This window comes from Fusarium sambucinum, chromosome III, assembly GCF_050947815.1.
Source record: "Fusarium sambucinum isolate potato_lamoka chromosome III, whole genome shotgun sequence".
Lineage (NCBI taxonomy): Eukaryota > Fungi > Ascomycota > Sordariomycetes > Hypocreales > Nectriaceae > Fusarium > Fusarium sambucinum.
The window spans coordinates 1892232-1914043 of record NC_139292.1 but is presented as its reverse complement, the minus strand read 5'-3'; the positions used below and the strand labels follow the sequence as shown (position 1 = coordinate 1914043).

At 47.9% G+C, this 21812-nt stretch overlaps 4 protein-coding genes across 4 annotated transcripts; all 4 read left to right on the top strand.

The window, feature by feature from the left end:
• Positions 1–420: 420 nt before the first annotated feature.
• FSST1_010827 (uncharacterized protein) lies at positions 421–9589 on the top strand (the record flags this gene model as incomplete). The annotated part of the gene is made up of 7 exons (XM_083233898.1): positions 421–451; positions 501–548; positions 622–664; positions 709–2121; positions 2177–7030; positions 7078–9518; positions 9570–9589. 7 exons carry the CDS (start codon positions 421–423, stop codon positions 9587–9589), a joined length of 8850 nt encoding a protein of 2949 aa, XP_083080523.1.
• A 771-nt stretch (positions 9590–10360) lies between these two features.
• On the top strand, positions 10361–12859 carry FSST1_010826 (cullin family protein; the record flags this gene model as incomplete). Its single annotated transcript, XM_083233897.1, has 3 exons — positions 10361–10786; positions 10839–12748; positions 12802–12859. The coding sequence occupies 3 exons, from the start codon at positions 10361–10363 to the stop codon at positions 12857–12859; spliced, it is 2394 nt and encodes a 797-aa protein (XP_083080522.1).
• Positions 12860–16640: 3781 nt separating this feature from the next.
• On the top strand, positions 16641–18521 carry FSST1_010825 (uncharacterized protein; the record flags this gene model as incomplete). The annotated part of the gene is made up of 1 exon (XM_083233896.1): positions 16641–18521. The coding sequence occupies one exon, from the start codon at positions 16641–16643 to the stop codon at positions 18519–18521; it is 1881 nt and encodes a 626-aa protein (XP_083080521.1).
• Positions 18522–19154: 633 nt separating this feature from the next.
• On the top strand, positions 19155–21776 carry FSST1_010824 (DEAD/DEAH box helicase; the record flags this gene model as incomplete). Its single annotated transcript, XM_083233895.1, has 1 exon — positions 19155–21776. One exon carries the CDS (start codon positions 19155–19157, stop codon positions 21774–21776), a length of 2622 nt encoding a protein of 873 aa, XP_083080520.1.
• Positions 21777–21812: the final 36 nt, after the last annotated feature.

The window sequence follows — 21812 nt, the reverse complement described above, 5'->3', positions numbered from 1 at the left end:
AGTAAACCCATTAATACAACAATGAAGTAAACAGTGAAATCGTCAGTAAGGCCAGAAGGCCGTACAGTTGAACCAGATTTCAACAAAAACGCTACACAGCTCATTCCGTCCTAAGCCTTAGGTTACCAAAATAAACGGCCTAAGAAGTGTGATCTAAGTGGCATAAGTTGACCCACTAATTTCGTCTCTTGGGCTTCAGACGGCCTGGTAGGGGTAATTTCAGGGCGTACGTATCTCACCTCCCTAGGTACTAAGGTAGAGAGGTAGGTAGGTGTCAGTCGCGCTTTATAAGTACGAGCCTCTACAGTCTCACTCGTTAAGCAACCACTTCATTTTCCTAAACTACACGGGAAAACGACGTATTTCTGAGCTCCAATGAAGGGGGAAAGACCAAGTCGATCACCCTTGTAGTCGCCCACAATGGCCTCTCATAATGTTATGAATCTGGCGCGTTCGTATATACCAACCAAAGCCTCGTTACAAAAACTGACAGAATGCAGGTGATGTAAAATCCGCCGCAGTCAGAGATCGCGAGAAGGCTGTGGATGGTATGCATGATGGCTTCATCTCTATTTTCCTCGAATTTTTTTGTTAGTATTGAACTAACAATCATAATAATAGAGTTGTCGCATCTTCTTAACCCACGAAACCGATCTACAAATCTGTAAGCACAGAAATGCCCCCTTTCAGCGCCTCCTAACAGTTAAGTTCCGACCTTGGCGACAAGAGCTACCATGAGATTTTTGAAGCAATCTTCAGTTTCGTGCTTCGAGAGAAGCCAGTCCTCTATGACAAGAAAAAGTCCCATTCATCATTGAATTCTACAACAAGTCGTTTATCAAAATGCGCCGAGGCCGTACGCATGGCTGTAGGACGCGGCAAGTCAACGATCGGACGAAAGACGCTACTGGCGATCGTGGATCACATCACTCAAGTTCTCCCTGGACCTAATAGCGATGATTTCGTGCCTCCTTTACTCCAGGACTACATCAAAGCTTTGACCGAGGTGCTTTCAAGGCCTGCACATGTGGAAGTACTGGCCAGAAAAGGTGGCCAGTACTGGGAAATTTGTGTTGGCTTCTTTCTCGACGTTGCCCAGTATCTCCTTCCTGATGAAGCAGATATCTCAACTTTGTCATTGGCTCGGGCATCGCCAGCTCTGGCTCGATCATCACCAGCACCGGGGTCAGGATACAGTCGATCTATTGGGCGATCCACACCTTCAACTCAAAGCCAAAGAAGAGCTACACCTGGAGAGGGTGGTCTTCTCAAAGATGTTTTAGAAGGGCTGCACTATCTTGTCATAGGCGGCAACGCGCCGATACTCCGGCTATACAAAGATATTACGCCAGTAGTACTCAGGGTCTTGAGTCTGAAACAGTTGAGTCTCGGCTCTTTACAGACTTTGGCGTTCGCCATTATTAATGCAGTCTTCACTACTACAAATGCTGATGACTTAGCACATGCCAACTCTGCTGTGCAAAGCATATTGCCGCTCATGAGCTACTGGTGGAGATCTGAGAAGGTCTCTCAAGACGAAGTCATCAGAGCGCTCAGGATCGAGATCTCTAGAAGCATTTTCTTGATGCACCTTCACGTTGAAAATTTATTCGTGAAATCCTCGGACGAAAACGTTCGCTTGGACCTCGAGGATCTGGCTGAGAATATCTGGTCTGAGTACTCAAGGCGTGGCGAGGCTGTCCGTTTACAAATGAGCGACATCACATTTGCTTTGTCCTCTTTGCCGACATACGGACTGCAGCTGAATATGTTCGGCCTCCGCGCTCACAACGTTTATGGAGAAGGACATTGGGCTATCATTCAAAACCTGGCGTTTCTGGAAGGAATCATGGCGTTGCCTCACTCTAGAACCCCGACCGACGATGCAGAACAAAGTGAGCAGCCAAGGAAAAGGCGGAGAATCCATATGAGTCGCATCCGGCTTAAGCTCAAGGCTGCTGAAGTAGCAGTTCGGGGAACTGCTTTACAGATGATTCCGTTCCTCTTGGCTGACAACTCACTGAGCCGTGACGAACTCGTTGACTTGCTACCTGAATTGGTATCGTTGGCAACTGACAAGAACCCTGTCACGGCTTCTTGGGCCCTCGTAGCCTCTGCGAGGTAAGAAGACTACGTCAAAACAGTCATGTCAGTGTGCATCACTAACATTCCTCAGTTGTATAAGTAAATCGAAAGTCTGCCACGATCAAGTAGATGTCTGGCGCCAATTGTGGCATCTTGCTACACGTTCCGTCAGCCTGCCAGGAACAAGTCGAGCGGCCAGCGTGCTCCTACATGCGATACTTGAAGCCGACGTTCTACCTTATCATACAATCTCCGCAGACATCAATAACATTGTCACGACTGCAGATGTCAACGGGCCTAGTGTTCTGTGTGACACATCTATTAGCTTGATGCTACATGTCCTTCAATTACGAAACGCCCGAATCCCCAGCGCAAGTCAAAGTACCTGTCACCACATCATCCGATGGGTGTTTCTTCGTTGGAATCCAAGTGAGTATGGATTATCTTACGGAGGGTTTCATGTTAACGAGTTTACAGACGAATCTACGTTTGCATCCTACCACTCTATGCATGCTCAACCGGTTCAGTTAGTGAATTTGATTCGGGCCTGTTGTGGGATGGCGCCTCTTGAATTGAACTCCCATCCAGTGGCTTCTGGAGGCCCATTAACTGAGACATGGAGCTCATTTAAGCAAACTGAGGCGTTTACTCGATACGTTCTCCTCGCAAAAGATGAATCTCATGATGCCGATCCCACTGGCTGCTGCGACCTTTCAGGGCTATCTGATCCCGCTTCGTTGGCCGATGCCAATACGCGCTATGCTTCTCAGAAGCTAACACTCGAACTGTTCTACCCCAAGCTGAGTGATCTATCCGAGCTCTGCACATCCTGGACTAAGAAAACGAACGAAGGCGGTATACAAATAACGTTTGATCGCTTTCAAAGTCTTCTATCAGCCTGCTTGGCTGGAACTCTGCTACTTCCCATACTTAACGATCTAAACTCGACTCAATCTTCGTCAGTTGAGTCCACTCTGAAGGAGATTCTCGACAAAGCGCTGAACTCTGCTTTTACGTCAATGGAGTCTACAGCCTTTGTCGATTCAATCCTACGAGCCGTTCGAGCTGTGATGCCCGATTTGACAACGTCGAGTCTAAATCGAATGCACGCAAACAACCCAGACCTGTTTCAGTTGTTCGGTAGAATATGGAAGTCTATTAACCAGCAAAACGATCAGACGAATCCCGACGGCAGCATCGACTTAATGGATATTGATGGAGATTTCGACTCCCAAAGCAGTCGGGCAAGCTCAGTGCATGCGCCAGTGGTAACCCCACGCTTCAATATTCAGATGAAGCTGGACATGCAGGCTTTCTACACTGAGGCAAGGGCCCGGCTTCGGTTTCTTTCCATATTGGATGATGATATCGGACAGATTGGCCTTGTCCCCAATACATACGTAGAGCATTTTATCGAGATGCCCGACGAAGACCTCTTGATGTGTCAAAGCTTGCTGCTTGAATTATTTGGCTCTGATCTTGTTATTACGCCAGAAAACGCTTTGTCAATTGTTGAAAGGCTTGGACGCTACGTGTCCAAGACTGAATATCAGTGTGCCGAAGTTGCTTTGAGCATCTGCATCGGAGTAATCGATGGATTGCATCCTATCTGGTTGAATGACAAAAGCCATCTCTCCGAAAGGGTTGGCGACCTTTACTATCATTTTATCAAGGTCTGTTTGACTTCGAACATATTTTCGCCCGGCGCCCAAATGTCAATGGTCCAGCTACTCTTCACTTTATTACGAACCAACACGGAATATGGCAAAGACCAGGGCCTTGATTCCCCACGAACTTGTCTTCTCTACATACTGAAAAATGGACCAATGACGGTGAAATACACCATCTCGCAAAAGATTGCCGACATCTTTGACTTGTTTGTCCTCAAGCTTCATGACGAAGTGTTTGTGGATGTTCTAGATAGCTTGCCCACTGATCCCTTGGACACTACTGGCATTGCCTTTCGTCTATTGGTATTGTCGAACCTTGCCTGCAGATGGTCGACTTTGCTTCGGAGGTGCACTTATCATATCTTCGAGACGCCAGGGAAGATTCCGGGATCAATGGATTATGCGACTCGATGTTTGGTAAACGTGTCGAGAACGCTGAGCCTGCGGTCGCCAAAGGCTTTGTTCCGGCTGTTCTCTCGGCAACTTCTATACACTTGGCTTGAATGTGACCTCATAGAAGATATTCCATTTTCTATATTTGGCTTCAAGACGCTTGGAGACCTTCTCAGATCTGCACAGTCCGAAGTCGTTGGGCTAACTGTGATGCGTGGTCAGGATCAGACATTTGCAGAAGTTTGCCGCCTCCTGGGCAGTTCTGAGAGCGACCTTGTCCGTGAGAATTTCACTACTGCTGTTGCTTATAGCATGATTTTTGGTGACTCGAATGGAGGCGATGACAAGGAGCGTGGCGAGGCACATGTCAAAAAGTTGCTTGGACGCACGGCTTATATGGAGTTGATTCATATCAATTTCATTGACATCGCAGCACTGTTCTTCGACCTCATCGATCAAGAGAACTCTTTTGAAAAGGTCTTTGCCAGGTTCAAGCTCGACTATGCTGGTCAGATCCTGAGCGCTGTGAAGGCCATTTCTCACTCTCCCGCCGAGTTACCAGCTAACCAACAGCCAATGTTCAAAGCCAAGTACCTAATCCACGAACTTCACAGACTCTGTCAAAATACAGAATTCCAATTCCATGATTTGTGGACGCCTCCTGTGGTTGTTTCAATAGCTCGCAAGCTTCTCAATACAGTTCATCCGGCTTTAGGGCCTCTGCATGCCTGTTCTGTTCTTCGAAAAGTAAGGGTTCTGGTTTCTCTTGGTGGGTCAGTTGCCTTAGAATCCTACCCCCTGGAAATGCTCCTGAACGCTACCCGCACATTCATCACCGACTCCGAATGTGCAGACGATGCGCTGGGAATTAGCCAGTATCTTCTGGCTGAAGGAGCCCGACACCTTAGCAATGTTCCATCATTTCTTGCCGGGTATGCCTTGTCAACCTTGGCATCACTCCGAGTCTTCTTAGAGTCGAGCCAGTCGAGCACAACTCAGGAAAGTCAGTTCAAAGCGACAATGAGTAAAGCAGAAAAGTTCCATGCATGGATCAGCAAATATCTTGAAGAGTACGAATCGCCCATGTTTAAGAATCTTGAGCAAAGGAGTGCTTTCAAATCTATCACTCAATCCGCCGCTCGCATTCGATCTTCCGGGAACGCTGAACGAGGTACCGCAGAGAGCAAACTGCTTTTGGATATTCTAGCCGATGAAGGCGCAGATCATCAGCTACTGAACGAACCTTCGCGACAACTCGCACTCGGCCTTCTTTGCGGCGATTTCAGCATTCCTGAGAAGGTAAAGGATGACATTATTGAGTCTGATGAGGATGCTCTGAATCACTCAACAGCTGTGTGGAAGAGTTGTGATACCGGAAACCTCAGCGAGGAATATCTCTCATGGGCAGGTCGAGTCGTTGGCCGGGCCTTCTCGGCGTCCGGGGAGATCCCAACTGGTGTGCTACGCGAATCCTATCTTAGCCAATACCAGAAAATGGCACCAGGATCGAATGGCTCAGAGACCGGAATACTTTATCTTCTACAGGACCTCACCTCAAATCCTGATTCTATCACTGCAGGTCTGGCTGAAGCTGCCCTGAGATCCATCGTCTCGGATGCCAACAATCTAGATGATGAGCCACTGGGTGTGGCCTGCCAAAAAAGTTTGATGGAGTCTCTCTTGGTTACATCTCAATGGGGCGCACATAGATCGCCTCCATCAGATAAGGGTCTTATAACACCCACATCATCCCCGAATCAACCGGATGTCTGGTCTACAGATATTACGTCGAGGGACTGGCTTCTGAACCTGAGTGCGCATCTCGCTCGGTGTATTCCAGAGTCGATCATTCTCTCAGTTCTTGCTCCTATTCTCGCTAGGGTTGAGCACTTTGCAGAGAGAGCTTTCCCCTTTGTTGTTCATCTCGCACTTTACTTCCCAATGAATCAACAACATTCCCCCAAGCGCCCACTATCTGTGGCAGTCAAAAGCTGGCTCCAATGCACAGATGCAGAAGCCAAGGAAAATCAGAAGCTACTTATCAATATGCTATTATACCTGAGGACGCAGCAATATCCGAAGGAGTCATCGATAGCCGACAGATCGCATTGGCTAGAAGTTGACTCCGCCTTGGTCGCTGCAGTAGCGTCGCGCTGTGGCATGTACAAGACTTCTCTGCTATTTGCAGAATATGTCCCTCCAGAAACTACACGTTCTTCGCGAACGTCTTCTGCGGCAGTAAAAGAGGTGGACATGAGCGAAACTCTTCTTGCGATCTTTGAGAACATTGATGACCCAGATGCATACTACGGACTGCCAGAAGAGCCTAGCCTGTCAAAGATTCTTGCTCGCGTGGAGTACGAGAACGATGGCCCTATGAGTCTTGCATTCCGAGGTGCTGAGTATGACAGCAATGTTCACCTTGGAAATCCTGTGGCTCAGTCGGATGGACAAGCTTTAGTCAGAGCTTTTAGTACGCTTGGCTTGTCGGGTCCTTCAAACTGGTTCCTCCAAACACAAAACAACATGGAAACATCTCCGGCTGTCCTTGAAGATACTTTCAACACAGCCAGAAAGCTTGGGATTTGGAACCTGCCTGCACCTCCGAGTGACCACCATGCGGTCACGGTGTTTAAAGCGTACCAGAGCATTAACCAAGCGACAGATATCGCCAATGTCAGGGCTGCTGTACACGATGGTTTTAGCCGCACAATGCGTAGCTTGGCAGTCCACAGCCTCAACGCAACGGCCCTGAGGAAACGTCTGGGGGCTCTAGCTTCGTTGACGGAGCTTGACGATGTTCTCGGTGTTTCCGACAGTTCCGAAATGGATGCCCTTCTTGAAAAGTTCAAGAACCGAAGTGACTGGATGAGAAGCGGATTGTAAGTATTAGCGATTTGAGATGCAGCATGTCACTGACTATTTCTAGATACGAGAGTGTTGGTCAGATCTTGTCTTGTCGCAGCACCACGATGAGTATGGTCAGCCAACAAGATAGCTTACGAACAAATATCAAACTTTCCGCAGCTACGGCAAGGCAGATGGAGGTCGAGTCAATGATCACCGCTTCTCAGATATATCGCTATCACCAAGCGACGCAGGAGAGCCTCAAGATCTCCACTATACTCACCAAGCTCATACCATCATGTACAGCACTAGACCTACATGTGGATGCAGCTGTCACCGTTGAGGCTGCTAACTCTGCCTGGGACTATGGGCAGATGAGTACGTCCATTCGTATGTTGCAGGATATCGACAAAGATTCTGTGCTTGAGAGGCAAACTCTCCCAGTCAGTCGATCTGATTTGCTTTCCAAGATTGGTTACCAGGTATCTGTTGCACGCCTCGAAAAACCACATGATATTCAAAAGAATTATCTAGAGCCTGCGCTAAAGGAGCTCAAAGGCAAGGGTCAAGGTCGCCAAGCTGGCTCTGTATTCCATCAGTTTGCCATGTTCTGCGACCAGCAGTTGCAAGATCCCGATGGATTGGAGGACTTGGCAAGGCTCCAGAACCTAAAGAAAGCAAAGAGTGATGAAGTATCGGAACTGAAAACCCTTATTAGTGGCACCAGGGACACTCAACTCAAGACCAGGTACTCACATGTTCTGAACAAAGAGAAGCAATGGCTCAATCTTGATGAGCAGGAGTTGCGACGAGTTGAACAGACGCGCAGTGAGTTTGTTCGCCTGAGTCTCGAAAATTATCTTTTATCTCTCATTGCCTCCGATGAACACAATAACGATGCTCTCCGGTTCACAGCTCTTTGGCTAGAACGATCGGAAGAGGAAAGCACAAACCAGGCAGTCATGCGACATCTATCGGAAGTCCCAACCAGAAAATTTGCTGGCCTCACCAACCAACTGACATCACGACTCCAAGACCACAACAACGCATTCCAGAAACTGCTGTTAGAGCTAGTCTACAACATCTGCGTGGACCATCCCTACCATGGCATGTATCAAATATGGTCTGGAACAAAGGCAAAGGCACAACAAAAAGATGATGTCGCTGTCTTACGCGTCAGAGCAACAGAACGCGTTGCCAAACGCCTAGCTGAGACGCAATCCGTGGCCAACATTTGGCTGTCGATCGACAAGACAAGCAAATATTACCATGCTCTCGCCATGGATCGAAACCCAAACAAGTACAAGTCAGGTGCAAAGATTCCGCTGAGAGATTCCACACCCGGCCACAATCTCGTCAACTGTCTAGCCAAATATCGTATCCCTTCTCCAACTATGCAAATCGAACTCTCGGCAACAAAAGACTACTCCAAGGTGCCTATCATATCCAAGCTAGAACCCACCATGACCATCGCTTCGGGTGTCAGCGCACCTAAAATCATCACAGCTATTGGAAGTGATGGAGTCCGCTACAAGCAACTTGTCAAAGGAGGGCATGACGATTTACGACAGGACGCCATCATGGAACAGGTCTTTTCGGCCGTGTCATCTCTTCTCAAGCTTCACAGGACAACTCAGCAACGCAACCTCAGTATCAGAACTTACAAGGTGCTTCCACTCACAGCATCTTCCGGATTGATTGAATTTGTGCCCAATACAATTCCACTTCACGAGTTCTTGATGCCTGCTCATGAAAGATACTATCCAAAGGACCTCAAGGGCTCTCATTGTCGTAAGGAGATATTTGGGGTCCAGGGTAGAGCGGTGGCGACACGAATCAGTACCTACCGCAGAGTCACTGAAAAGTTCCATCCAGTCATGAGATACTTCTTTATGGAGAATTTCACGGACCCGGATGAATGGTTCCTTAAAAGGCTGGCATACACAAGAAGCACCGCAGCCATATCGATGTTGGGACACGTCCTCGGCCTGGGCGATCGACATGGGCACAATATCCTTTTGGACCACAAAACTGGAGAGGTGGTTCACATTGATCTGGGTGTCGCGTTTGAAGCAGGCCGCATTCTACCAGTTCCTGAAATGGTTCCGTTCCGGTTGACGAGGGACATTGTGGATGGAATGGGAATTACCAAAACAGAGGGAGTCTTTCGCCGATGTTGCGAGTTCACTTTGGACGCTCTCAGAGAAGAGCAGTATTCCATCATGACAATTTTGGATGTGTTACGTTTCGATCCGTTATACACATGGTCAATCTCGCCACTCAGATTGGCCAAGCTTCAAAAGGCAAGACACAACGATGATAGTCTCATGGACGACGAACAAAATGAGGCCGAGACGAAAAAGGACAAGAAGGCTACAGGGCATGTCAATGAGCCTTCTGAAGCTGACCGCGCTTTGGAGATCGTGAGGAAGAAGCTTTCCAAGACATTGAGTGTAACTGCAACAGTCAATGATCTGATAAATCAAGCGACCGATGAACGCAACTTGGCAGTTTTATATTCCGGTCAGTCAATATTCCTACGAAGCTCTGACTGAAACTAACATTTCGATGCAGGATGGGCAGCATACGCATGATGAAGAGGGGGGACTAATAAATAAGCTTTATAGATTAATTAGAGCTTCATAGCGGTATACAAAAGCGGGTTATCTAGTATTCGATAAATATTGCTTTATTGTTTTTATCGCCTGTTAGGTAATAGAAAAGTTAACCTCTAAAGTCTTAGGGTAAAAAAAATAAGTGATCAAAAAACCATGGTCTAATAAGCATAAATTAACCTACTGCTTTCGTCCCTTATGCCTCAAACGGCCAACGTTTCTGATACCCTGAGGCGTGGATATCATGAATTGCTCTGTTGTTTTTGTCGCCTATAAACCGATGACGCCTCTGAGGTCGGAGATAGGTTGCACTAGCTCCAGATTCCGTTATCTTATCTTTCAGGTGCGCCAACTGACATACCCACCTCAGCTCCATAGGCACTAAGGCATCTCGTCTTGCGTTGCCATCCTCATCCTCATGAGAAACGGCTTCATACATCTTCAATAAAACATTTTAATGATCTTTGGCCCGAGTGAAATACGGCGATAGCACCTGTGTCGCACACTTATCCAACTTAAACTCAATTCTACGAACGCGCACTGAATTGTCCGAGAAGCCGAGGCCATAGCAGCTCTTTCAGCGGTTGTTCGTCTCAGGCTTCGTACTTTTAAGATCGTATTGCTTGGATTCGCTCTATGCAACCTTTGGCGTCAGAGTCGACTTCTCCCTCCCGGCGCAGGCCGCGCTTAGACTCGTCATCCTCAGCATCTTCGCCCTTCGCCACAACCTCTAAGCGAGCGCGCTTCGACATGACTACCGCAAAAGCGCGGGGCAAGCTGCCCGAGACCGAGACTATCGACTTGACGCAGCAGCCCTCTGCCTTCAAACCCTATACTGGTGCTAAGAAATTGGTGATCAAAAACCTGCGACCGCCGACAAATCGAGGTAATCAGGTAGCAGAATACTACAAACGGACAGAGAAGGAGCTTGACGGTGCTTTGGAGGCAATCTTTGCAGGGAGGACACCAGATGTTCCCCTCGAGAGGCTTTACAGAGGTGTTGAGGATGTTTGTCGCAAGGGAGATCCGGCCAAGGTATATCAGATGCTCAATGAAAGAGTCGATGTGCATCTGCAACGTATTGTCCTGCCAAGGATCCAGAAAAATGGACGAACTTCGAACCTCGACACCCTCAAGAGTACACTGGAAGAATGGAAGACCTGGAATAAGCAAACGGTACGTCTCATGTGCCTGTGCAACTTCAAGACACTAATCAATTGCTTCTCAGATATTGATCCGTTCCACCTTTAGCTTTCTTGACCGTACATATCTGTTACGAGAAAACTATCCATCAATAAACGACATGGCTATTGGTCAATTCCGAAAAACAGCATTTTCCTCCCAGGCGCACTCATACAGGAGCTCTATAGGTGCAAACCTTATCGCGGGTATATGCGAATTGATCGAAAATGACCGAAGGGGTGGCGGCCAAACTGAGCCGACGTTGCTCAAAGATTCTATCATGATGCTATACGTTCTCGGTGTTTATGTCAAACACTTTGAACCCTTTTTCTTGGAGCAATCGCGAAAGTATTTCAAGGAATTTGGCGAGGGCTGGAGCGCCTCCAGCCTCAAAGATTATATCCTGGTTTGCGAGAAACTTTTAAAGAAGGAAGACTACCGATGCATTCAGTTCAACCTCGACAGCACCACGGAGAAGCAACTTATGGATTCTGCTCATTCGCTCCTGATTAGCAACTATTCCGAGAAGCTGTTGAATGGTGGCAACCTAGGAAAGCTGCTGGCCGATAGAGAAGTCGAGTCAATGAAGGCTTTGTATGACTTGCTTCGACTATCGGGGATTCAGAAGAAAATGAAAGTTCCATGGGGTGAGTACATCAGAACAGCGGGAGCGGCCATAGTCAGCGACAAAGAAAAGGGTGATGAAATGGTTCTACGCTTGCTGGAGTTGCGACGCTCGCTTGATCTCATGATTCGAGACGCTTTCAATAAGGATGAGGACTTTCTCTGGGCCATGAGAGAATCATTCGGCAAGTTCATGAACGATAGAAAGATTGCGTCTTGTTGGGAAACAGGAACATCAAAGACTGGCGAGATGATCGCCAAGTACATCGATATGCTTTTGAGAGGTGGTCTGAAATCACTACCCAAGGAGCTCCTGTCCGACTTGAAGGATCGCGAAACGGCACAGAAAGAAGGACAGGCCAGCACTGGTGATGAGGACGCCGAGCTTGACAGACAACTTGACCAAGCACTCGAGCTTTTCAGATTTATCGAAGGCAAAGATGCATTCGAAGCCTTCTACAAGAAAGATCTGGCCCGCAGATTGCTTATGGGTCGAAGTGCAAGCCAGGATGCCGAGCGGAACATGCTCACCAAGCTCAGAGGAGAGTGCGGTGCCAACTTTACGCAGAATTTGGAGCAAATGTTCAAAGATCAAGAGTTGGGCAAGGACGAAATGGAGTCTTATAAGCAATGGTGCCAAGGCAGCGCTGAGCGAAAGGCTCCCCTGGATCTGTCTGTCATGATTCTTTCGGCTGCTGCCTGGCCGACATATCCCGACGTTCGTCTCAATCTGCCTGACGAGGTCGCTACACAGATTGAGAGGTTCGATAAGTATTACAAGAATAAGCATACAGGCCGTGTGTTGACATGGAAGCACTCATTAGCTCATTGCTCCATCAATGCCCGTTTCGCCAAGGCTCCCAAGGAACTCCTTGTGTCCGCGTATCAGGCTGTTGTTCTTATGATGTTCAACAACGTACCTGATGGCGGCTTCCTCGCCTACGAGCAGATCGCTACAGGAACCGGTCTCCAGGGTGGTGATCTTAATCGCACTCTTCAGTCGCTTGCATGTGGCAAAGCAAGAGTGCTGACCAAGCACCCGAAAGGTCGTGATGTCAAGCCAACTGACACTTTTACATTCAACAAAACTTTTATAGATCCCAAGTACCGAGTCAAGATTAACCAGATCCAGCTCAAAGAGACCAAGGAGGAGAACAAGGCAACACACGAAAGGATCGTGCAGGACCGACGATTCGAAACTCAAGCTGCAATTGTGCGAATAATGAAGAGTCGAAAGAGCATGGGCCATTCAGAGCTAGTGGCAGAAGTGATCAACTTGACCAAAAAGAGAGGCAGCATTGACACGTCAGCGATCAAAAAGGAAATCGAAAGGTATGTGATACAGTGTACGGATGTCTTTGTTCAACGGCTAACGCTACATCCAGTCTTATTGAGAAGGATTACATCGAGCGAGAGGGCAATGCATATGTGTACCTGGCTTAAGACTTTTGTGGTTATGATTAATGGTATAGAGTAATAGCTCAATGAGAGAAAGAGCAAGGATACTGGAGCCATATCTGCTCATAAAATCTACATGAATAAACTTGGTTATTAAGTGATAAAAAGAATACACCTTGAAGTAGGAGACATTGACAGACATGGGAATCGAACATCTAACAAAAAGGAAGCGAAGCAAGGGGGGGCCATAGGGGACAAAGTAAGTAATGTAATGTTAAGCTGTTGAGCTACTTCGCTGAAAGATTACATGATTGATTTAATATATAAATAGGGGGTACTGGCTCGAAAGAAGACTGTTGATTGGTGATGATGGTGGTTGTGGTGATGAATGGGGCATGGATGCCTGGACGGCAAATACGGTTGCTGCCTTGGGTCTTTCAACAACTATACCAACAACAAATCCCTTTATTATACCTATTCCTGTTTCTAAACCAAACAGTCCGGTGGATGAATTGGGTTTTACGGGACGGGTTACTAGCATTTTGCTGCCTGTTCTTCAAGTCGTTATATGTACCTCTCATCTGCGTGTAAGAGATGGTGGGGACAACGATATCTAGATTACATGACTAATTATCTATTCAACTAAGGCCTACAAGTGAATACTGTAGTTTGAAGATTTCCGTACGCAGAAGAATACATACTTTTTGTCAAACCTGGTTGATATCGCTTTAGTTTGCTTGTGTCTAGGGTAGCTGCCAGAGCAGTTGAAGAGAGCTGCCAACTGTCTCAATATCATTCCAATATCGGTGAGGATAACTCCTATTTTTGTTTTTAGAGCTGAATGATTTAACCATTACCGAAAATTGCGTCGTGGAAGTTGGTTGGCGATTCAAGCTGCTTGACATGGATTGGTCAAATACATAGTGAACGGACTTATACGCCGTTATAGACGGACGAGATTGATATACAAGCAAGACTGGACCATAGCAAAAACGCAACAAACTTGAGAGACAAGAAAGAAGGACATGACAACGCACTTGGATGGATGGTTCATTTGGCCTCGACCAGAACGATCCCCTCAAAACAACAAGGAAACGGCAAGGCAAACGAAGGGTGTGCCATACAGTTCACAGTCGGATTTAGTAAATATGTTTACCCAGAAGTCTAGAACTAGGAATTTTTAGAATTAAAGGATGCCAGAAAGTCTGGATTGATAGAATGAGAAACCATGTTGCAACGATAGAGACATGGACTCGAGTTCGCTCGTCTAAAACTAGAGTATCAAGTCGGACACAAACATTGCGCATGTAGATTAGAAGAAAAAGATCTACAATCGACTTACAGGAAGTATCTCGGCCGCCTTGTTAAATTAGAAAAAGGCAAAGGAGGGCAAAACGCCCGGAAACAAAGGAACCCCTCACAAGGCAACCCCGAGGCAGAAGTTTCGGTCGCCCGATCATAGTTAGACTCGATCAAGTCGAGGGTGTGTCTAAGTGCAGTGTACTGAGGCTGCCTTGTATTTACCCTCCCATACATATTCATGGTGTAACCTCAGTTCTGACAACGGCTAGTTGCCTGACCACAATCGTTATTCTGTACCGCCCATCGGACTCTATACTCGAGGATGCTTGACAGGTCACACGGCCACGAGGTGGTTAAATGTTGTACCGAAGAGACGAGTATAGTAAAGTGTGTTGTTGTGCACTGTAAAAGAACCTGATATTCATACTCGAGCTTCTAGTCGAACATCCAGTTATATGAAACAAAGTGAAACTCAACGGCACTTGACCTTTTTTTCCACTTTCGCCTCGTTTTAATGTGGCAGGTTGTATTAGTCTCAACGTATGAGAAGCCTTGTAAGCCACCCACCAGCATGAACCTACGCCGCAAAACCACGTATAGCATAGGTCACTCCACCTACATTCTATATGCATCGCATATGTCTATGCTCGACATCGTCTGCACTTTGCATCTTCCATTACAACTTAGCGTGTTTGGGCAACGGAACAGCTGCCACTAGTATCATCGTGCATAAAACACCAGCGAACAAGGAAGAGTTGTAGAACGACGCTGCAACTTGCCACCATTTGCATTTTGTATTGAACGATCCTACAATCGTCACTAGATATTACGTGGTGAGAAATTTCTTCACCGAAAATGCATTTCATGCGGGATCAGTCCTGATATCATGATATGTACCAATTGGAGTAGAGGTGAGATATGCGTACTCTACAACTGACGTGCTAGGACTGTTTCTTTTCCTAGACATGCACATCATCCTGCTTACGACAATTGCTTGCATACCAGGCTTTCCCGTAAAGCTACAAACTATCTACTGCGCCAACCAAGAAGCTCCTGGTTATTCCCAGTTACAAGCTCCTTGACACAAAGATTCCTCGATATGTCCAACCTTGACCCTGTCCTTCAGTCAGCCTTTGTCCGCCCTTCGCCCTGGTACTGTACTTGTAAGACCACTGCCATAAACTGATTCCACTCTGCATTCCTCGATTGTGGCAACATGCTGTGCTATGTTCTTTGTAAAAAGTAGTAGTACAGCGCAGCCCCGGGCATATCCCATCAACGAACGTTAACGCCCAACATGTTCGTGGATATCTCGAGCCAGAGCCTTGGTGTATCTGAGGCAATTATCTGATTTAACAATCCTCCCGAAGAAATCGATGCAGGGTCCTCTCACGCCTTGATAATTGTTACGCAACGTAAAGATCTCCAGATCATCGTCCGTTGGCCGCGAATAGCTCACTCACCGAGCGCAGAGTAACACTCCTCGTAGACTTTGAGGTTCGCCATAGGAGTGTCGGGAGATCAGCACATCTTGGAAACGGCGATCGCCTTGCTTGCATTTCTCGACGCGCGCAAGCAGAACAGGCTGTCGGTGTCGAGTCACAGATCGGCTTGAGTCAGCCTCTCGGCAACGTGCCTCATCGTTCGGTGGCCGTATCGAGACAAGATGCGGTAGCACGGAATGGAGTCTCGTTCGAGAAGGTTTGATTTGAGTCGTGGATTTTGCCGACATGTCAACGCAAGCCAGCAGTCCGGCCGCATTAACCAGGCGTTGTTTGACGTTGGACAGTATCTAAACAAAGAAAAGAAAGGCAACTCAATCATATACCGAACATACTAGACTGTCTCGGCTAGCTTTTATGGTTTAGCTTAACATAGCCATGATGCCATCTTGAATGTAGCTGGACTGTAGTAAGTGGCTGTTTGTAATGGGGGTATGCGGGCGAACCACTTCAATCCGTCAAGATGCGGCCACGATAGGGTTCGCGAGTTGGACTGGCTATACTTGATATTTTATTCCGTTGTACAGGACTGAATTTTGTAATCAACCGAATTGATCATTGCCGCGTCACTTCGGATTCCCCAAGTTGATACGTATTTCAGTACAATGTCTCTTGGAGTTCAAATAGACCTTGAGTCGCCCACTTGGTCTCATTGACAGACGTAGACACCATCCACCATTCAACTTTACAAGACAACTCCATCAGTTCGCATATCAACAAGTGCAATAAGCTTGCTCAAAGACAAGCTCGGCACACCTGTCTCAGTACGGCTGTGCCCCCTCTTCACCTTCAAGCTTGCATTCACCCTCCCTCTTTCTATTAGGACGCATCCTTTAGCATCTCGGCAGCCTCACTTTTCTATCGCACAAGTGGTAGAGATAGGAGTCTTCAACTGCCCTAGAGTTGTGCCCATACAAGCTCTCCGTTACCATTCGTATATATCAGAGCCCTATCTTCCCCTTCTCGGCGATTTCAATCCCTCATTGGAATTTGAAAATCACCAACTCAAAGCCAATCACAATATGGCCAATCTTCATCCCTCCGGGGCTATGCCTCGTGATATCCCACCACAACTGCATCAGCAGCCTCAAGTCTCACATTCTGGACGTTCCATGCCTCAGAGCAATGGCGTCTCTGCAAGACCCCCGGCATATATGCCTGTCAACACACAGCACTACCACCATCCCCCACTCCCCCCCACGGACCTACATGGTTCTCCAGATGTTCAAACTTCCCAAAGCAGAAATCCTCAAAGATACAGGGCTCTCCGCCTTGAAAAGGCATCCAGTGGTTCCTCCTGGGAGAAGATCATCATCTCTGAAAAGCCCATGTCTCAATCTATGATTCGAGATAGAATTGATTGGCTTCAGAAGAACACAACTTCCGTTACGAAAAAGAAGCAGGAAAAGAATGAAGCCGTTCAGGACCAAATCGACAAGGTTCAAGCTGATCTGACCAGAGAAGACCGTGATGTTCGGTTCTACTATAAACTGGCTCAGCTTGAATCTGAATGGCGGGCGGCAGATGATCGCCGACGAGGAGATGACAGAAGTGAGCGGAGCTCCAGAAGACACAGAAGCCATTCGAAGAGAAACAAGTTTCCCAAGTTGGAGAGAGTAGCAGTCGTTGCATACTTCGTGAGCACACCTGCTGCTGATCGACATGGCTCCAGACCTCATGGTACGAATATGCTCCCAAAACAGCCGAAGCAAGCCCAGTATTCGCAAGCTCCCCAGAAAAATGCGGAATGTTTGCCTCCTGTTACTCTCGTCTCGACTTTCCCTCGTCCTGTTCCTTCAAGTGCCCACGGACTGGCGTCCCCAACGACCGGTTCAAGGCCAAAACATCAGCCCAAACCTATCATCACTCAACAGGCTACTGTACCCCAAGCCCCTAAAGTCCCTCAAACACAGCCACCTTATCAAGATGCCTTGAACGTGCCAAGGCAGGGTGGCATGGCGTCAGCAAGTCATAATGTGGTGATGCCTCAGACTGTGAAACCCGCAAGACCAGCACCAGCGCAGGCTTCTGTTGGACAGCCGCCGAAGCTGCCCCCGATTCAACTCCCGCTTCGCCCACCTCAGGTTCCAAGACCTCTATCAGTACCAAAAGCTCCGCCGGTAATGCCACCAGCAGGCCCAGGTGCACTAAGAGGAGCCAACGATGCAGGCAGACAGCCAACTGCACCAAAGATAGCAATAGTAGAGTCGAAGCCAAATGCCAGGGATAACATCAAGATTTATCATGTCTCAGACCAGAGCTCCTCGTCATCCGACAACGGTTGGTCGGAGGATGAGAGTGAAGGCACAACACCATCATCTATCAGTTCAGACCACAGCTTGCAGCAGCGAGGCCGAGGACGAAGTCCTAAACGCACACACGCAGACCATCACAGAAACGTGATCATACAAGATTCCCGTCAATCTGATGAACGTGATAAACCCACACAACGACAACGTGTGCGATTCAACTCCCCAGACTACCTTTACCGAGAAGAAAGCCGCTCGCCAAGGGAAAAATACCACTCCCGATCACGGGCAGAAGAGCCATGGAGAGCAGAGCCACCACGCATCATCCAGGTACCAAGACACAGCGTCCGTCATGTACCTGGTCTTGCAACTCGACGTGACACTTCCAACAACAAATACAGCATTGGCGAGAGACCACTGGAGCATGCAAGATTGAACGACTCTAATCATGAACATGACATCCGAAGAGATAATGACCGTTTCAAGTATCTCCAAGAAGATGCTCGGCGGCGACGGGATTTTAGGGAGAGGCGGGATGATGGAAGAGAAGACGGCGATAAGTATGAGGGATCAGATTCTCGTTGGAGTGAGCAGCAAGCTCGAGACTACATGCATCAAAGGGAACCACGTCGTTCATATCGGTATCATGGATGATGTTGAACCAAGAGAGGATACAAAGAATGATGCAGTTGAGAGCAGGTACTTTGTTTCATTTTGGCTCTAATTGATTTGTTTCGTCTCCTTTCTTGAACAGGATTGAATTTCTTATCACTTTTCAGGGCAGCGCAGTTCCAAGGTCACTACGCAATATTGAATGAATGGATTTAATGTAGCGTTCATCAAAGAAATGAATATCTGTAACGATAATGACTTTATTGCTGTGTCCAAATGGTTGAGTTGTATTGATATGGGTCCTATGGTAGAGATAGTAGACGGTCCAAAAAGTAATTAAAAACACGTGACCAAGTGTCGTCGTTAGTGGGAGGGGTCGCGCTTCGAGCGCGTCAGAGCGGGCGCACTATTGAGTGAAACTTCATGTGTGGTAGTACTTGACTTGTTCTCACTCCCAGACGCGTTCAACCAGTAGTCTACCTGGGTACCTATCCGTACCTGCCTCTAAACATGCCAGGGTCGTGGGGTAGTCACTGATGGTTTTGTCTTCGTCTAATTGAGCCTCGAGTCAATTTGTTCACAACTTCCAGACCTTTATCTAATTTCTTAAATCCTCTTTCCTTACCTATCGAGTCTAAATTTCTATTCCTTCCCAACGCCACACAACGGCAGTTTATGACGGCTGGTATCAACAGCCTCGCCATTCGTTCCTCGCCGACACGGGCAATTCTTCTTCGACGAGCTTTGCAACAACAGCTGTCACTGAAACTTCAGTTGCAGCAGCGGGTTCAGGTGCATTCAGGCGGTCCTATTTATTCACCAAATTTCGAGACAATGTTGCAACGGGCAAGCAGCAAGTACAAGGCCAACGCTCCTCCTCCCCAAAAGAGCCAGGCGAAAGGCGGGCCTTTCCTTCCTTCCAGTAGCCCAACACACAATGCCGATATTAGACAACAACTAAAGAAGCCAAACGCCCCTGCTGTGTCGGCGAGGACGATGCCGCCCTTCTCTAAACCCCTTGAGAACCGATCATCCAACATGAACCAAGCCTCGAGTAACAACAAACCCCCAGCTGGCCCAGGTAGGGGATCGCTGGCTACACTCTGTGGAGCGTCAAATTCATTCAGTGAACAAACGAATGTTGTCGACCTTACCGGCCCCGAATCTCAATCCAAAGCACAAACTGCAGTCTTCTTTAACGAAAGTGATTTCAGTGACGACGACCTTTTGGATCTCGATTTCAAAGCTCCGTCAGCCCTACCACCTCTCCCCCCAGCTATTAGCACTCCCACGAAAAGCATTCCCAACGAGAGAATGCCACCGCCGACATCGACGCAGACGGACAGGACTATTCCTTGGTCCTCGTCACCCCCTTCACACTTCCTGCCACCTGCACGAAACATATCCGCGGCTCCGACAATGGCCAATATATCAATGAAACGTGATTCATCAGGCGACCAAAACGACATTGATGTCCCAGCACACAAGAAGGCCAAGAAGCGTGTACTGCCTCAAAGCTTCAAACAGGAAGAGCCTGAAGACGATGATGACAATCATGCTTCTGTCACTCAGACACCAAACAACAAGCGGAAAGATTTCCTGAATCCTACTGCCAGCGCCGTCAAGGAACAGAAGAAGCAATTCAGGAACCAGCGCCAACAAGAGCAGCCCGCAGCCAACGCGGACTTGTCTATGGGCGAGATTCAAGAAGTCACTACATCTCACGCCAAAGGTAACTTTGCTGTGTCTCTGAGTGAAGAGCAAAGACATGTCTTGGATCTGGTTGTAAACAAGAACCAGAGTGTTTTCTTCACTGGTGCAGCCGGAACCGGCAAGTCTGTCTTGATGCGAGCCATCATCAAGGAGTTGAAGAAGAAGTATGCAAAAGATCCTGAACGTGTTGCGGTTACAGCTTCCACTGGACTTGCCGCATGTAACATCGGAGGCATCACTCTGCACAGCTTCTCGGGCATTGGCCTTGGCAAAGAGGACGCTCCAACGTTGATCAAGAAGATTCGACGAAATCCAAAGGCCAAAAACCGTTGGCTGCGAACCAAATGCCTCGTCCTTGATGAAATTTCTATGGTAGACGGCGACCTGTTTGACAAGCTGTCACAAATTGGAAGAACAATTCGCAACAACGGGAGGCCGTGGGGCGGCATACAGCTCATTATCACTGGCGACTTCTTTCAGCTTCCACCCGTACCGGACCATGGAGCCAAGAGGGAAACCAAGTTCGCTTTTGATGCCTCTACTTGGACCACTTCGATAGACCACACTATTGGACTTACCCAGGTTTTCCGTCAAAGAGATCCCGTGTTTGCCAACATGCTCAATGAGATGCGTCTCGGCCGTATCACTGAGGACACTGTTCGGGCCTTCAAAAGCCTGGAACGACCACTCCAATTCAACGACGGCCTGGGGACGGCCGAGTTGTTCTCGACTCGAAACGAGGTTGAAGGTTCAAATGAAAAACGTCTACGAGAGCTTCCTGGCAAAATTATGCGGTATGAGGCTCAAGATACTGGCAAAGAAGAGGTTCGAGATAAACTGCTGGTAAACATGATGTCGCCCAAGGTTATTGACCTAAAGGTGAACGCTCAAGTTATGTTGATCAAGAACCTCGATGAATCACTGGTCAATGGATCCCTGGGTAAAGTCATTGGCTTTTCGGATGAGAAGACGTTTGACATGTCCGCGCCTGATGATGAGTTTGACGAGGATGACCCAACAGCCAAAGCCCGAAAGAAGTTACTCAAGTCGTTCAAACATGAATCAGAGCCAAGTGCGGGCGGTCTCAAATTTCCCGTGGTTCAGTTCATGGCAGGAGACGGCACATCGCGTGTGATCCTCTGCCAACCTGAAGAATGGAAAGTCGAATTGCCTAACGGCGAGGTTCAAGCGAAACGCACCCAACTCCCTCTGATCCTGGCCTGGGCATTATCCATTCACAAAGCCCAAGGTCAAACCCTGGAGCGAGTAAAGGTCAATTTGGGACGCGTATTCGAGAAAGGCCAGGCCTACGTTGCTCTCAGTCGAGCTACTACTCAGGATGGTCTGCAGGTTTTGGGCTTCCAAAAGTCCAAGGTCATGGCCCATCCTCGGGTCATAGACTTTTACAACAAGCTCTATAGTGCAGAAGAAGCGCTTGGAAAGCCGAAAGCTCAATCTATCACCGACTTTGTTTCCAATCGTATTGGGTCTGCACCTTCCAGGGCTCCGGCGCCCAAGAAACCAGCACGACAGGTGGTGGATCTAGACGATGAAGAGGAGGCGATGGCTGCATATGGGAACTGAACTGTTCACCACTGAGTTTCCTTCACATGTTGATTG